The 17,275-nt window shown below is 40.3% G+C and overlaps 1 protein-coding gene across 2 annotated transcripts in view; it reads right to left on the bottom strand.

Moving 5' to 3' along the window:
• Positions 1-8,914: 8,914 nt before the first annotated feature.
• The window catches only part of LOC108699279 (cysteine-rich protein 2), a 67,223-nt gene continuing 58,862 nt past the window's right edge, over positions 8,915-17,275 (bottom strand). For both annotated transcript variants that reach the window (XM_018231266.2, XM_018231267.2), the window contains 2 exons: positions 11,386-11,443; positions 8,915-10,402 (listed from right to left, as the gene is read on the bottom strand). In XM_018231266.2, coding sequence (XP_018086755.1) covers positions 10,335-10,402; positions 11,386-11,443 — 126 coding nt within the window. In that variant the 3' untranslated portion in view covers positions 8,915-10,334. The remainder of the gene's footprint in view (positions 10,403-11,385; positions 11,444-17,275) is intronic.

Here is a 17,275-nt window from a genome sequence, read left to right as displayed (position 1 = left end):
ATCTTTCTGTGTTTTTTTTCAGTTATTACAGACAAAAGATGAATTGTGAGTCTAACTTCTCCCAAGAGACCTGTTATCTTATATATATTACAATTGCTTATTTGCTTATCTCAAAATTGTAACAAAAGTATCTTATCTGCAGCTGTGGCTGTTCTGGTCTCTCTGCCAAAAGCCAATTAAGTTAGAAATTTTGTTTCTTTTTCTGGCTGTTCAGTGCAGAGAAAAACTGGACTTTCCAGTACAAACGAGGGACTGCGGGTTGAGCTGTCAAAAGAGGGACTGTCCCTCTGAAAACGGGACAGTTGGGAGGTATGCTATACTGCATGGTTTGGTGGTTTTTGCAGGGAGTTGTAGTCCAACAACAGCCTGATGGCAGCAAGTTCTATATCTTGGATCCTGTACTGAACATACCTCCCTATTGTTACTTGGTAATGGATGTCTTTTGCAATCAGAAGAGTTGTTCCTGGGAGCCTAATTGGGGCCCACGTAGAATACAAATTCAATGTGCTGCCTGCCAGGTCCCAGCCTTCCCCCCCAGCATCATCTGCACAGGGAGCTCCCTCTTGTTCCCAAGATCCTGCAGGTGAGCTAACACTTCTGAGACTGGGTGCAAGTACTAGACCCCAGCTTTGCACAGTAAATCAGTTACCTACAGTAGTAGTATTAGTAGCAAAATTAAGCCTGGAAAGGAGGGAGGGAGAGAGAGACACACACGTTAGTTGTTATTGGTGTGTAGGCACTGCCACCTAGTGACCATCTCTGAAATTAGACCAGACTGGTTTTCCAGAAATCACTGATTACCGATTGTGTGCATGCATTTGTTATTTATATTACTGCTACTTGTATACACTGCACTGTACATTATATTTATGTGGTTGTTTCAATGAGCCCTGAGTAAATGCATTGCAGCAGCAATAGTCCATACAAGATATCACTCCTTCAGTGTACATCTCCTGTACAAATCAGTTTTAGGCTTTTCTTTCACAATGAATGGAGCGGTCTGTGTCTAGCAGCTATTTGCCAATAGACATTAGGGGACATTAAATAATGTGCCGGACACTAGTGCAAGACAAATAAAGGGTGCAAAATCAGGCCCCTTTGTGCACAATAACAAGCACTTGCATCCCCAGCTTCTTGCACTCTGCACCTTTGCCCTATGCTGGTCAGTTAGTAGTGCCAACTTTCCTACACAGACTTTAAACTTTGCGCCTCAGTGTTGGTTAAAGGAGAAGGAAAGTCGTTTCACACTTGGGGGGTGCCAAATATTAGGCACCCCAAGTAAATATATATTGACTTACCTGAAACCCCAGGCCGGTGCTCCTATCAGCAGAAAACTACACCAGCCCGGGGTTATACCAGTGAACACCACGGAGCGATCCTCTTCCGGCTTATTCTTTCTTCAAATTTCCCAGGACAAACGCATGTGCAGTAGAATGAAATAGCTGACTTTTTGGTGAAAGGAGAACTAAAGCTGAACTAAAGCAGTAGGCTAGATATGTTGTAAATTATGTTTTGAGCTTCTGTACCAGCCCAAGGCAACCACAGGTCTTTGGCAGTAAAGATCTGTTCCCCCAAAGATGCCCCAGTAGCTCCTCGTCTTCTTTTCTGCTGATTCACTGCACATGCTCTGTGCTGCTGTCACTTACTGAGCTTAGGGACCCACTCACAATATACAGTACATAGAATAGAAATGTCACAATATAAGGCTGATTAGTAATTAATACAGATAATTACTACATGGCAGCACAGAACCCAGTACAATTAGCATCAGAATTTAATAATCAGCCCTGTAGCATCAGCTTATATTACAGACCAACCTCATTTTCTGCTGGATAATTAGTGACGACCCCTAAGCTTAGCTTCTCAACAGCTGCTCAGAGCCCACTGAGCATGTGAGTGTCACAGACACTTTCCAAGATGGTGACCCCCTGTGACAAGTTTGAAGTCCTGGATCATTGCTGCTATTGTGAAACTGAAACTATAGGCTGGTGTGATAAGTTCAGTATAAAAAATATGGTTATTTCTCCTTAAAAGGTCGGCTTTTCACTCTAATGCGCCGCCGCGAGATGCAAGAAGAAGCCGGAAGAGGATCGTTCCGTGGTGCTCGCTGGAATAACCCCAGGCCAGTGCAGTTTTCTACGGATAGGAGCTCCGGTCAGGGGTTTCAGGTAAGTAAATACATTCACATGGGGTGCCTAACATTTGGCACCCCCAAGTGTGAATCGACTTTCCTTCTCCTTTAAGCTGAAAGGTGTTACACACTGGCAGGGCAGTCTGTCAGTGGGGTTGCACAGTGTTGGACTGGTCCACCGGGATACCAGGAAAACTCCCGGGGGGCCCAGGTGTCAGTGGGCCCTCCTGCCTCTAAACATTTGGTCTATTTCCTGGTCATTCCCTATTTCTATGAGAACAAAGAGGTTAAATATATGGGATAACAGTTTATAGTATGTAAAGAAAGGGGACTAGGAGAATAGAGGTTGAGTGAGGAGAGGAATTATAATAGTACTGAGAGTGGGCCCCTGGTCTAAGGCTTTTGGGTGGGCCCCTGGTATCCCAGTCCGACACTGGGGTTGCAGGTAAGAATATTGGGGGTTACATCAAGTATTGTAGCGCAAAAGGGAAGATGAAAATTAGTGTTGTCCAACCTGCAACCCTTCTGCTGCCTCTAAAAGTGATCCTGGGACAGGTAGAGCCACAGAGCCATGGCCTGGAGCATAAGTAGGGACCTGGGCAAATGGTGTAGGATGGCATGTAAGATGGTAATTGTAGTTCTGAGAGAGCGGAAGTGGAAGGGTGGGTAAATACTGGAAGCAGGGGGTGTGATGTCAGACAAGATTTTACCCTTCAGTCCTTATAGTAGAAGGATTAGTAGCTACAGGGTAGTGGAGTTGCCCCAGTGGGTATCTGAAAAGCTGTTTGTATGGGCACAATAGATGGAGGAGAGAGAGGTAAAAGGGGACGCGTGGGTAATGCAGTGAAAATTTGATAAAACGTTTTTGGAGTGTTAATGGTACAATAAGAATTGATGCTCAATTTTGTCATGACATCGCTCCGATTTTGTCCGATTTTGTCGAGAAAAATTATTGATAAAAGTTCAATTTGTGAAAGGGAGTTTGGTCGACTTTGTTTTAAAAAAAAAAACTGAGATTAATTAGAGTTTTAATAAATAACCCCCCTATAGTTATTGCTACTTTTATTAATCATCTTTCTATTCAGGCCTCTCCTATTCATATTCCAGTCTCTTATTCAATTCAATGCATGGTTGTAAGGGTAATTTGGACCCCAGCATCCAGGATGCTGAAACTACAAACTGGGGGCAGATGCACTAAAGGGCGAAGTGGTTAACGCAAAGGACAATTCGCAATTCGTCTTTAAGTGAATCTGCCCCCTGTATAAAACGCTAAATAACAAAAAAATTAAAAATTTAACCCAATTGTAAAATTGTCTCAGAATATCACTCGCTACAAACTTGCAAAATGTTAATTTCAAGATGAACAACCTCTTTAATTCGGGGGCAAATTCTGAGTACAACTTTCACATAGAATGAGCAGGGGCACAATTAAGAAGTGCATGGGATCTAATTGAGTTCCTTTTCAAAGGGATCCTGTCATCGGAAAACATGTGTAGGGATGTGAAAATCTTAGACACCCTTACACATTACAGACAGGCACATCCCTAGTAATATGGACACCTCAGTGGGTCCATATGGGGACCTTGTGCTTATGTAACCCCTGTAGTTCTCACAGTGTACACTAGACTACTGTGCCAGAGTATAAAAGGTTTAGGAACCATGAGGTCTGGGTCCATTACTTTAGCCCAACCAAGCAGGCTGGAAGGGAATGGGTAGTGTCGACCCTAGGCGCCTTAGCCCTAGTAATTAGACAGTTATACTCAATTATAGATCACTCTAGGAGTGATAGAGAGGTTATTTAGTTGAGCAGCTCAATGCTCCACCGAGGAGATTAGAGGGATTAAGATCCCAGGGTATCACTGACCCGGAGTAAGGAACCAAGTGTTGAGATAGGGATGATAGGAATTCCTCTAGTCTGCCGCTTGAAGATATCCTGAAAACTGGGCAATACCCATCACATGCTGTCAACTTACTCTCTGCTGTATATTCCCTAGCCTGTGGGGATTCAGCCTATACGTGCTGTGAGTATATGCTTCCTTTATGCTGCTGTGTATGTTCTATACTCCATTGTGGATCAATGTGCTGAATGATCTATGTGCTATTGTTCAATAAATACAGTTCTATGTTCAACCGTTAAAGAACTACTGGCGCCCATCATTGTGCTATCGCACCTAGTTACAGTTACACTACACCCTGCCTCCACCACGTTGCGAGGGCTTGCCCCTGAGAAAGAGAGCTCATCTGTGGTCTCAGCCCACAAAGGAGAGTAGCTAAAACTGCCTTCACGCAAATCAGTTTACTATAGCGCTACACATGTTTTTTTCAAAACACATCAGTTAATAGTGCTACTCCAGCAGAATTCTGCACTGAAATCCATTTCTCAAAAGAGCAAACAGATTTTTTTATATTCAATTTTGAAATCTGACATGGGGCTAGATATTTTGTCAATTTCCCAGCTTCCCCCAGTCATGTGCAGAATTCTGCTGGAGCAGCACTATTAACTGATTCATTTTGAAAAATAAATTTTTTTTCCCATGACAGTATCCCTTTAAGGAAAAAAAAGAAACAAAAATGGCTGCACTCTATGGGGCATATTTACTAAAGTGCAAATTTTCCCAATTTCTACTTCCGCTAAAGTTCCATTTAATATATCAGGCATATTTTCACAGTGACTTTTCATATTTACTAAAAATCACAAGTCCATCATTGTAAGCGTGCCAAAATTGTGCTAGTGTTAATTTACTGCAAGAATTCACCAATGTATTTTCCCTATAGCACTGTCAAGGAAATTCATTTGAGAATTTTTGCCATAAATAAAAGAACAATGAGGGATATTAGAGAGGTGTATATAAATAATGCGATACAAAACTGTCTTTGTAATGATAATTCACCAGGCGGAACCTGGCGAAATCCTCTTTTTCTTCTTTTTCAATAAATTGACAAATATTCTAAGTTTTGCACAGGCTAAATTTTGTAAAATCTCCAGGATTTCTGTGATTCTGCTGCGATATTGCTCATCATCATTAGTAAATATGTCTCTGTGTGGCAATTGGTCTTCTGTCACATGACTGTTTGGAGAAATGTATTCCATTTGTATTTTATATCCATTGCTCATAATGACAGGGCCCATCTTTGGATGACTGGATTCACTGCTCAAGAAATGTCAAACAACATGGGTTTCGGTTTGGTTTATTATAACATATTCAGGCAGGAGCCAAATCAATGCAATTCTCAGAATTCTAACATTGTCATACATCAATACAGTTCATTTTATCAGTGACCAGAATACCAGGTTAATATGCAAGATCAATGATTCTAATACATGACATGGCTAATAATAATTTTGGGTACAATTAGGGAACATGTACAGCGGAACAGAAATAATACTGTGCAATGAGCTTCTTGTGTGACCTCTCCCCAATCATCACCTGACACATCGTGGCAAATTAAGAAGGAAATGCTGGAGAACATATATGTACAAAAAGTCTCTCCACGCCTAGAAGAGACCCCCAGCTCCAAGTCTCGGGTGCCTTAAAAGAGAAGAATTGAAACATAATTTGTGTTCTTGAGAGCTCATGTTTTGCTTGTCATGGCCCTTGGGTGTCTATTATGTTTTCACTGTACATGGAAGGGGTGCAGAAAAAGTATGCTCCAGGCTTAGTAACCCATAGTAACCAACAGGGCTTGAGTGGTCCACCGGGATATTGGCGGTAAAAAACATGGTGGGCCCCCAACCCTGTTGGGCCCTGCCACCTGTCCACAAGCCAACTCCTCGTTTTTACAATGGAATGCACGGCCATCTTTAATTTTTTCCCCTGGAATTGTGGACAAATTGATATAGAAGTAAGAAGTGGCGGTGGCTGGGTTGGAGCAGGGAGCAATGTTGGTTGGCGGGTGAGCCCTTGAGTTTGGTACACAGTGAGCCCATGTACCCCAGTCTCATTCTGGTAACCAAAAAATATTGCAATACATACTAACGGTTGGTTGATTGGTTGCTCTGAATTACTAGACTGGAGTAAATGCCAGAGCTGGACCATTCTCTCTCATGGAATGGAATTACACAGCTTTGACACTCTTGGAAAGATGGAGTTGCTCCCATGTCAAAGAGCAAATAGAGCTTCTCCAAATGCCATGGTGAGGCATTGCTTGAAAAAGCATCTGCTGAGAAATGCACTGAATGATGGGGGCACCAATATGGCACCAGTCTTAAGTTTAAATTTAGTGTGGAATAACAATAAAATATTCTAGGCCTCTCTCTTATTTGTGAGCTGCCGATGATTCCTAGACAAGCCAAGCCACCAAGAGATGCCATATTTAATTCAGTTTGTACTAATTCAAATTATATTGTTAGTGTTGTGGGCTACTCATCATTACATGGATAAGTTATAGACCCACAGGGAAGGAATTGTGCTGAAGCTCCTATTATATGGTATCCGAGGACTTAACATATGATGATAATGATGAAAATGTTGATGTTCTGCATACTAATTTGACATGGACACATACAATTTTGTGACACAACATTTAGCACCCTTGCCCATTGTCATAGGGTGTGCTTGTGCTGCTATCATTTGCTGATTTGCCCGTTTCAAAAATCAAAACAGACCTTTATGGGACTGACCACTGCCAGATGCATCCGCTGCTTTGCCTGAAATCGGTATATGCCATACCTGTTCTCGCTGTGTTGCCAAAAACTGTGGGTGATTTAGACTTGGATTAAATGGGTGTCTGACATCCGCAAAATGAGCATTGAGTGTCCTCTTTGGAGAAGCCACAAGGACAAATATCATCTGAGACACTAAACTGTTGCTAATTCATTTTCAGGTTCCCTGAGGTCGCTACTACTCATCTGTATAATTGCAAGTACATCAACGGGCTTTATGTACTTGTCCTCAATCAACTATGTGCTTAGGACTTAACATCTATTGAATCACAAGTATCAAATGGATATTGGGGTTCATATTAAATGACTATATTACCCCACAAAGTAAAAATGGTGCAAGTAATAAAATACTCTCCTTTCTAGGAATTCCCTTCTAAGTAACACTGAACCCACCAGGATGCAAATTCTGTTCATCTATCTATCCTATAACCTGAGTTGTTTTAGCTTAATTATCAATAAGTAATTATTATATAGAGATACCTTTAAATAGAAGCTTATTTTGTTGGTAGTGACCCTTTCTTGTGCATTATTATGTAATCTACAATCTGAATACAGATTTTCTATTGTCGAATTGTTCCAGGCCGGAGGCCCAGCCAAACTAGGAATCGTTTCATATTCTGATTTGAGCCATCATAATGCCCTTATTATGGCCACGTTATAAAACTCAATCATTTGCAGCAAGACTGGATCAAAGGGGAACGTTTATCAGCAATCATCGCTGTGCCAATCGTACTGTAGCACAGGAATCCAACAGTCATTTAATAACAGCCATGGCAGTCATAGTAGGTTGCCGATCAGTGTCAAAGTGTCATAATCCGACCCTGCTGCAATTTTTAATTGGTTATCCCCAATATATAAATACATATATATGTTGGAATCTCAGTGGAACCTCAATTTTACATCCCCTGATTTTAAGTTTTCCCTCATTTTACATTGTTGTTTTGTGGTCCCACCTATATATTATGCATAATAAATTTCCATGATTTTACATTTTCCTGGATTTTACACCATTTTTTTCTGGTCCCCTGAAAAACGTAAAATGGGGGTTCTACTGTATATATATATATATATACCGTATATACTCGAGTATAAGCCGAGTTTTTCAGTCCCCAAAATATGCTGAAAAACTCTACCTCGGCTTATACTTGGGTCAAGCGCAAAAACGGTCGCCGGCGTCTAAGAATAGTCACGGGCGGCTAAAAATAGTCGCCGGCGTCCAAGAATAGTCGCCAACGTCCAAGAATAGTTGCCAGCGTCCAAAAATAGTCTCCAAGAATAGTCGCCGGCATCCAAAAACGAGAAGCCGGCACCTCCAATGGGAGCAGAAACCCTAAATTTTTTGATTGAAACTTACCAGAAGCTGCTGCATTTCTCACCCTAGGCTTATACTCGAGTCAATAAGCTTTCCTAGTTTTTGGAGGTAAAATTAGGTACCTCGGCTTATACTCGGGACGGCTTATACTCGAGTATATACGGTATATATATATATATATATATATATACAAGAAAATGGCACAATATTTGGGTAAATAGGTTTGGAAACCAATTATGTCTTTGTGAATAATACAGTAAGTCCATCTCAATAATAAGTCCATAGTCTATCAACGTTCGTGTAGTAGTGTGCTCTCTGTATATTCATTGTAGTGGAAACAAAGGTTCTATCTGGATTTGCACAGGACTTCATGTATGCCAACTAGTGGTACGTCCCCCTTTCTAACAGTCAACACTTGTTACTTGCAACATGTGCTGATTGAACCAGAGCTTCGAGAACCAGTGAAGGAAATTTGGGGAGTTATCAATAATCTCTGCTGGAATGTAGTAAAATCAAACAAGTTAGCTAAGCTACTGACCTGCTCTCTTGTGCACACATATGGTCCTCCCTAAATGTCAGGTTAAATGGAGTAAATTCCTAAATTAACAGCTAAGTACATAATAGCTTTTGTACAAACAAAACCACAAGTCAAATCAATATGCAATGACCAGGGAAGAAATGACAGCGTAACTGTTGTGTTTGAATTAAGGAACACACTGTACGTTCTACTGGACAACAGGTCGGGTTTGGGACAAGGGGTTTGGCATGGTTCAGATTCTTCAGTCAATAAATAACTCACAAAACACCATTCCTGTTTCAACGCAATGTTTCAACATCTTGGAGAATTCTATTACCTTAACAAGTCATAAAAAGTGAACAGTGGTTTGTTGGGAACTCTAGCAACACATTGAAGAACCCATGAACTATGAGCATTTTTATAGAAGAATACTTCAAAGTCCCAACACAATCTATGGGGAAAATTGTAAATAAAACCCATTCTTGTTCTGTGGATTCCCTTAAAAAAAGTTGAACCAGCATACTGTACATATATATATACATATATCTGCTAATAATATTAGTGGCATTGAATACAGACTAATGGAATGTACCATAGGGTACATGTGAGTTTGAGATTATCTTTTCTTGCTGCAAATTCTGTCCAGGAGAAGGAACTTACAGGTCTTAGACAAAAGACCAACAGCTTCAAAGGTCAGTTTAGAATCATACACCCAAAGTTTTTCATAATGCGCCTTTATGTATTCAAATGTATGCAATGTATCCATAGGCCTTCGCTAAAGTATCTAGAATTTTGTATGTTGGTTGCAAAAAGCTGGTGAGAACCCATCAGCCTTTCTTCTTTCTGTACAGAAAGCTGGAAGTAAAGAGTTCAACAAGTTCGTACTCCTACAGCTAATGAACTAACACTTGCAATTAAAGCAACTTCAGTGTAGCCATATTTTATGGATCTTGCCATGTTCATAAATGTGCTTAATTATTTGGGAGCAGCCCGCTTTAGCTATCATTTTTCTATAATAATCATCTGCAGCAGTGGTTGCTCCACTTACAATAACTTCTGAGTTTAGCCCATCTAAATTTTTCTTTGGCAGGAAGCAAAAGCAGACCAATCTTTATTAAGCACAAGCTCGGAAAGTTGTTTCTATGAAACACAGCCAGGGACTGGCCATTTATCCAGTTAATGAGACATTGGCCTGTACTCAAGTTGTGGGTGTTGTTGTTGTTTAAAAGAGAAGGGCTTGGAGAAGCTTGCTTAAGGTCTTCCTCTGCTGCAATTTACTTTCACTTGTGAGATGAACAGACATGCATATGTGAATGAAGAGTGATGTGAATTTGCATTCATACAGCTACAAACTGGGCAAGGGTTGTCATAGTGCAGCTCCCACCAGCACTGAATTCAAGATCCCACATCCCCATACAAGCATCGACTTCATGTGAATGGTACTTCAGATCTACAGAAGCTGGTGACCTGTAAGTGTGACAACCCAAACCTAGGGCTTTAATGGTAGGTACAGGATAATCTAACCCCTAATTCCAAACACAGTAGCTTTCCTAAGATCCACCGACATCATAAGTAACTTGTTCAGACTGCAACAAGGTAGCTTATCTACAGTATATCTCTAAATGACAGTTAAGTAAGGTCTACAAATAACGAGGAGGCCGTAAGCAACGAGAAGAAAGGTCCAAAAGCTGCAGGAGGTGTGTGTTCTCTTTTATGGTTGAGCCTTGTTAACCGGCTCTTTGTCGTAGATATAGCTTCCCACACCACCTGTGTTTACCCCTGCAATAAACAAAATAGACCAGTTAGGTGGGAATTCATGTTTCACAAAGGCTCATATCCAGAGACTGTATCATGTACATACAAGTAAAACAATGTGTCTTTCCTAGTGTAAGGTTTTCTAGACCTGAGGGCCATAGTGAAGGTATCACTATGGGCCTACTGAAGATATTCTATACCCTTGTGTGTTACAAGGCCACTGTACCCACAACTTTTCCAGCAGAATGCTGCTTCCTATAGAGGAACACCTATGCTGACATGACATTATAATAACCCTCTGTAAGTTATAAAATAAGACAAGTAATTGTCCCTTCTTTGGAAAAAGTGTCAATTACAGTCCAATTTGAAGTGACAACACCTCGGATGACTTTATTCCATATCCATTGACCCTCTGGCTTTCTGCAAAGGAATTATAAAAACACTATAGGATTCCTGTGGATAGACTTCCATTGAGGCAATGGCTGCTTAGGGAAGGCTAAATCTGCAAGCTGAGTTAATAATATTTTCACAGAGGTTGGAGAAACAGAGCAAATAACAAATAATTAATTCATGAATTACCCTTCCAGTAGGCATAGCCAAAAGGAAAATAAAAAATGAATGAACAGTGACCCTTTAAGGGTTTTGAGTTGACTCTGATTTATCCTATACCTGCACAGGGCACATAGGGTTAAGAGGGTAGGGCTTGTATCCTGATCTCCTGCCCTATGTTTGGAATAAAAATAATGTAAAAAGTAAACAGCTATTAGTGGGAGACATCAGTGACCTTGCTAAGTGATGGATTAACAAAACATTCCAACATACACTGATATAGTTATATAAGTAGCTTCTAGCTTCTACACTCAGTAAATCCCAAGGCATTAACTATGCAGTTCATATCATTAAATTAATATTTAATTGTTTTATATATATATTAATATATAATAGATTTATCAGTTGAACCAGAGAGATGATTTCTGTAGTAGTATTAGAAGAAAAAAAAGACTAACCTTTTGGTCCAAAAAGGATACCATAGCAAGGCTTGTGGCAGTAGGGTTGTCCATCATGCTGTTGGCCAGAAGACACAGAAAAGAGCAGAACTGAGTAAAGAGTGCATGGAGAAAAACAAAGTAACATACTTCTAAGACATCGTATTGTCTTAATAGGTTGAAGTTGTGCTATGGGCCATATTTGGCCTTTAGAAGCAAGCCACCAGTGTATGTGGGGTGTAGCCCAGAGCCCGCAAATGATACGTGATGGTCAGAAGCAGTGTCAGATGGCAAAATTCCTGGGACAAATCCTGTGTCATTAAGAAATATGACTTTTACATAGCAGAATCCTCCATCAACCTTGATATGTGCATTTGATGGGTTTTGGTTTCTGCAGTTGATTTTGAGGCTTAAGCTTTCCATACTGGGTGAGATACTTGGTGGGATCCACTCATTTGGCGAGGTTGTAAGTAAGCAGATCTTTGCCTGATTTGGACATTCACCAGGGCTGATCATACAGTGTGCCTTTAAAGACCGTCAGGTGAGGACTGCATCAATGTTCCAATTTGGTCCCAAATGGGATTTTTAAATGTGCCCAATAGATATATGTCAGGCAAACCCTCCTGGGCGTCCTGTACACTGGACAATAAACTGTTGACTGTTGCTCTGGTCGATCCAAGTTGGGAGCTTTTATTGATCTATGTATGGCCAGCTTTACTTTATACTTAAGGTGGCCACACACGTTAAGATCCGCTCGTTTGGCACAGTCGCCAAAAGAGCGGATCTTAACTCAATATGGCCACCAAAAGCAGGGTGATATTAGTTAATCTGATCATTCTGGGAGACCCATCGGAATGCCCCCTACTCAGGCAGATAAACTGCCGAATTGGTCTAAAGGACCAGTATTGACAGCTTTGATCTGCCTATATATGGCCACCATAAGTAAGGAGTATAACAGGAGGAAAGATCCCTATCTTGCAACCAATCAGAAGGCAGCATTAAAAATATAAAACACTGATTGGACACCAGACCTGAAACAAACTTCCGCCTTGCAGAAATCTTCAGTTCAATTCCTGTGCAGAAACCTTTTAAAGGGTTTGTTCTCCTTTCAGTTAATTTTTAGTATGTAATAGACTGGCTAATTCTAAGCAACTTTTCTTAATGTTTTTTAATTATTTGCCTTCTTCTTCTTCTGACTCTTTACAGCTTTCAAATGGGGGTCACTGACCCCATCTAAAAACAAATGCTCTGTAAGTCTACAAATGTATTGTGGTTGCTACTTTTTATTACTCGTCTTTCTATTCAGACCCTCTCCTGTCCGTATTCCAGTCTCTTCTTCACATCAATGTATGGTTGCTAGGGCAATTTAAACCCTAACAACCAGATTGCTGAAATTGCAAACCGGAGAGCTGCTGAATAAAAAGCTAAATAACTCAAAAACCACAAAAAAAAAAAAAAATGAAAACCAATTGCAAATTATCTCAGAATATCACTCTCTGCATCATACTCAAAGTTAAGTCAAAAGTGAAACCCCCGCTTAAGGCGCTATGTAATCAAACACGTAATAAATAAAATAAAAATTCACAAGAATAACATTGAACTATTTGTTAAAATTATTCACCCACATATTTTTTCTGTTGCACAGTTAAACACATTCCCCCACGATTCTCTATCTTTAAATATAAGCGCTGGTGATTTGATCTGGAGACAGGCATTAATCATATGGTTTATTCACAGGCGCTGTCTGAAACTTTATATAATCCAACTACATAAAATCGGCAGGTTCCATTTCCCCTGGAAGAGCAGCTGCTGGGAGACTTAGGCACAAGTGGTCTCCCCCATTAAAACCCATATTACTAGTAACATCTTATACGTGAGCTCATAAAACACGGTTGGCGAGGGGAGAACTCCCAGAATTGCCCAATGTTACGGACATCATAACCCCAGCCGTTTCAACCTTATCAGACCGTGTCCCGAGTGCGTATTTAACAAGCCAGACTTGACATTTTTAGTGAGCAAAATGTTCATATTCCGTAGAAATACAGGCGTTTTAATGGGAACCTGCTGCTCCTGCTTTGGCTCCCCTCTTTATGTTGCTTAATAAAAGTTACAGCACCCTCTGCACACCAGGCCAAAAGAAATACAAGTTTTAAAGAAATCATGGCACATTATTCAGCTACTGACATGCGGCCAGGCGGTATAAAAAGTGTTTTATTATGTGAAATCAATTTGGGAATTCAGGACTTGTATATCTCCCAGATGTTTCTTGTTCCCCATGGCCGTACTAAAAAGAGGATGGGACAAGGGAGGAGTTTAGGGGTCAGGGGTGTGTGTCTGGGCTTCATGGATGAGTCTGTGTCAGATAATGGGTATGGCTTAATATTTCAATTTAAAGGGAAAATTAAATATACACCGCCAACAATCAAAGGAGCCCTCTATTTTGCTGGGGGCCCCAGTTACAGTATGTGCCCTCCCTTTAAACCATCTTGAGCATAAACTAATGTATATAGGCCGAATATCTTGGGCTCATACCTTATAGCCTGTGCATGACAGTTGGAAGCTGACCCAGTTAGGTCAACTTATCCACAGAGCTGACACAGTCCTTCTGAAATCAGATCCCAACTGTCAGGTTCTGGCCACTCCTTTCAGTGACTCCAGGCTTGTAAAATAAGCAACACAACACAGCACAAGGCCAAAGAGCAGTTGTATGAATGTATGTATGAAATTATGGAATTTCCAATACAGGTATGGCATCTGTTATCCAGAATGCTCAGAACCTGGGGTTTTCTGGATAAAGAAACTTTTCAATATCTGGATGTCCATACCTTAAATATACCAAAAAAAATTATTTTAACTTTAAATAAACCTAATGGAATTATTTAGCTTCCAATAAGGATTAATTATACCTTATTTGGGATCAAGTACAAGCTACTGTTTTATTATTACAGGGACAAAGGGAAATCATTTTAAAAAATTTGGATTATATGGGGAAAATGGAGTTGATGGCCTTCCAGTAAAATAAGCTTTCTGAATAGCGTGTTTCCATATAATGGATCCCATACCAGTATAATGATGTCATACCTAAAAAACTGAGTTAAAGGGGAACTATCGTGAAAATGAAAATTTTATATTAGCTTCAGCATACTGAAATAAGAATCAATTGAAAATTCTGTATCATTTCTGAAATAATCAAGTTTATCTTCACTATCCTTCTCTCAGCATCTGTTTCTCCTTATTCTGTCTTCATTCAGGAGTTCAGTGTCAGATGAATGATCCAATATATCTTAAAGAGAGGGGCTCCTTTTGCCTAGAAGATGTATTAGAGCTCACTCTATTAAAATCACTAGAAATCCTCTCTCTCTACATGCAGGATTTGTGCAAAAGACTGTTATTTTGTTAGATTTTGTTTGGACTGGAAACTATTTGAGTGAGCTCTAATACATCTGCTAGGAAAGGAAACCCCCCAATAAGATATATTGGACACCCAACAGCTGCATGAAGAAAGAATGAAGGGAAACAGATGCTGAGAGAGGGATAGTGAAGATAAACTTTATTATTTCAGAAACAATGCAGAATTTTTAATTGATTGTATTTAGAAAGTTTCTTATTTCACTATGAGGAAGCTAATATAAAATGTTTCCTTTTCGCGGTAGTTACCCTTTAATTTAGCTAGGATTTGCAGACCTCCAGAGGAGGGTGGGACTTACCCACAATCAAACATGATATAAGGGGTGGGCATCATTTTCCAGTGGGACTGTTGTTACATCCCTTTTAAAGGGCACGTAAAGTATAAAATAGAATAAGGCTAGAAATGCTGTATTTTGTATATTAAATATAAACATGAACTTACTGCACCACAAGCCTAATCAAACAAATGATTTATGCTTTCAAAGTTGGCCACAGGGGGTCACCATCTTGTAACTTTGTTAAACATCTTTGCAAGACCAAGACTGTGCACATGCTCAGTGTGGTCTGGGCTGCTTAGGGATCGTCATAAACAAAGCTGCTTGAGTTCTGCATGGCTGGGAAGTAAGGCGGGGGCTCCCCCTGCTGTTCATAAGTATAATTGTTTCCCTGCTCAGCAGTTAGGGACTGGTGGTGTCGGTGTTGCTCTTTATTCAGCTACCACTCATAAGTGAGAACTGACAATACACTGAAGTCTATGATAACCAGTATAGTTTAATGCTGAATCTAGCACCATCTTGTGGCCACAGCTGCTTTGGAATAGCCACATCTACACTGCTCAGGCGCAACATTTACTCCCATGTAGGTGAATATAGACCAGTTCCACATGCAAAAGATTTTACTTGTTTCCTGATCACTTGGTCAACAGCCAGCACTTTATTTACGCTTGCTTCCACTGATACGAATAGGGAGGACAGTGGAAATAAAAAGGACTCCATGTGCAAAATAACCATGAAACTGGCCACGAGGATCAAATAATGCGACTCTATTAAGGGAGAAAAATGTCTTCTCCTCAGAGCTCTCAGCATTTGTGCAGCCTGTGCTGTGCACTTTGTTATGGGTAAAGTGCAAAGCAGTACTGAAGGTACAAGGAAGCCCTGTACTTAAAGGGGGGGGTTAACTTTTAGTATGTTATAGAATGGACAACTTTTCAATTGGGCTTAGTTATTTATATATTTTTTCTAGTTTTTTTTTAATTATTTGCCTTTTTCTTCTAACTCTTTCCAGCTTTCAAATGGAGGTTACTGACCCCATCCAAAAAAAACAAATGCTGTGTAAGGCTACAAATGTATTATTAGTGTTACTTTTTATTACTCATCTTTCTATTCAGACCTCTCCTATTCATATTCCAGCTCAGTTGCTCAAATCAAATCAATGCATGGTTGCTAGGGTAATTTGGATGCTAGCAACCAGATAGCTAACATTGCAAACTGGAGAGCTGCTAAATAAAAAGTTAATAACTCCAAAAAAAAAAAGATTGCAAATTGCTCCTATGCGTGCTAAGCATGGGTCAGGTGCTGTTTGCACCCATTTTTTGCCCTTCATTTTGGCTGGATATCAGCAGGGCAGGGTACGTGAGCATAAACACACTGAAATGTTCATTTGATTCCTAGTAATTAAAACTGTATAAAGCAAGGATGATTTTAGACCCAGTGGTGTAACTAGATATAACTGAGCCCCACAGCAAATTATCTTTCAGGCCCCCAAAATTTCTAAGGGATGACCTGTTTTACCAATATTTATTGAAATTGTATATGAATTAGGGCTTCATGGGGCCCCTTTATCTCCTGGGCCCCAGGTCTGCTTCCTCTCTAGAAAATCCTGCTAGGTTTTCCTAATTTGGAAAACCAGGCAGGCAGTTTTGACACAGACAGCCCTTCAAAAAAACGGGCTGTAAGGTTCAAAACCGGGCAGATGACAACCCTAGTCAGGGCTGCCATCAGAAATCAGGGGCCCAACACAACAACATTTTCTAGGCCCCCCTTGCCACTAGGGATGGGCGAATTTGACCCGTTTTGTTTCGCCAAAAATTCACCACGCGAAATGTCGCCGACACCCATGTAAGTCTATGGGCGTCCAAAAAATTTTTTTGGATTTGCTTCGTTTTTTTTTTACGCACGCCGCCATACAAGTCTATGGGCGTCATTTTTGCGGCGAAACAAGGCGAAAAAATTTGCCCATCCCTACATGCCACTCCTCCCTCACCCATCAGTACAAAGGCCACACAAGACACAAGTGTTAAAACATTAAGTGCCCTCCTACAAGTTTAAAAAAAGAACTTTGGTAACCAGGACTCCCTACAAGTTATAAAAAAAACATTGGTGCCAGGGCCCCTGCAAGTTATTTAAAAAAAAAAAAACCATTTGTGGCTAGGACCCCTGCAAGTTATTGACAAAAGATGTGGCTAAGACCCTTACAAGTTATTAAAAAATATATGTGGTCATAG

This window comes from Xenopus laevis, chromosome 8L (assembly GCF_017654675.1).
Source record: "Xenopus laevis strain J_2021 chromosome 8L, Xenopus_laevis_v10.1, whole genome shotgun sequence".
Classification (NCBI taxonomy): Eukaryota; Metazoa; Chordata; class Amphibia; order Anura; family Pipidae; genus Xenopus; species Xenopus laevis.
Note: the sequence above shows the minus strand (reverse complement) of the source record. Positions and strands in the feature narration are given on the sequence as shown.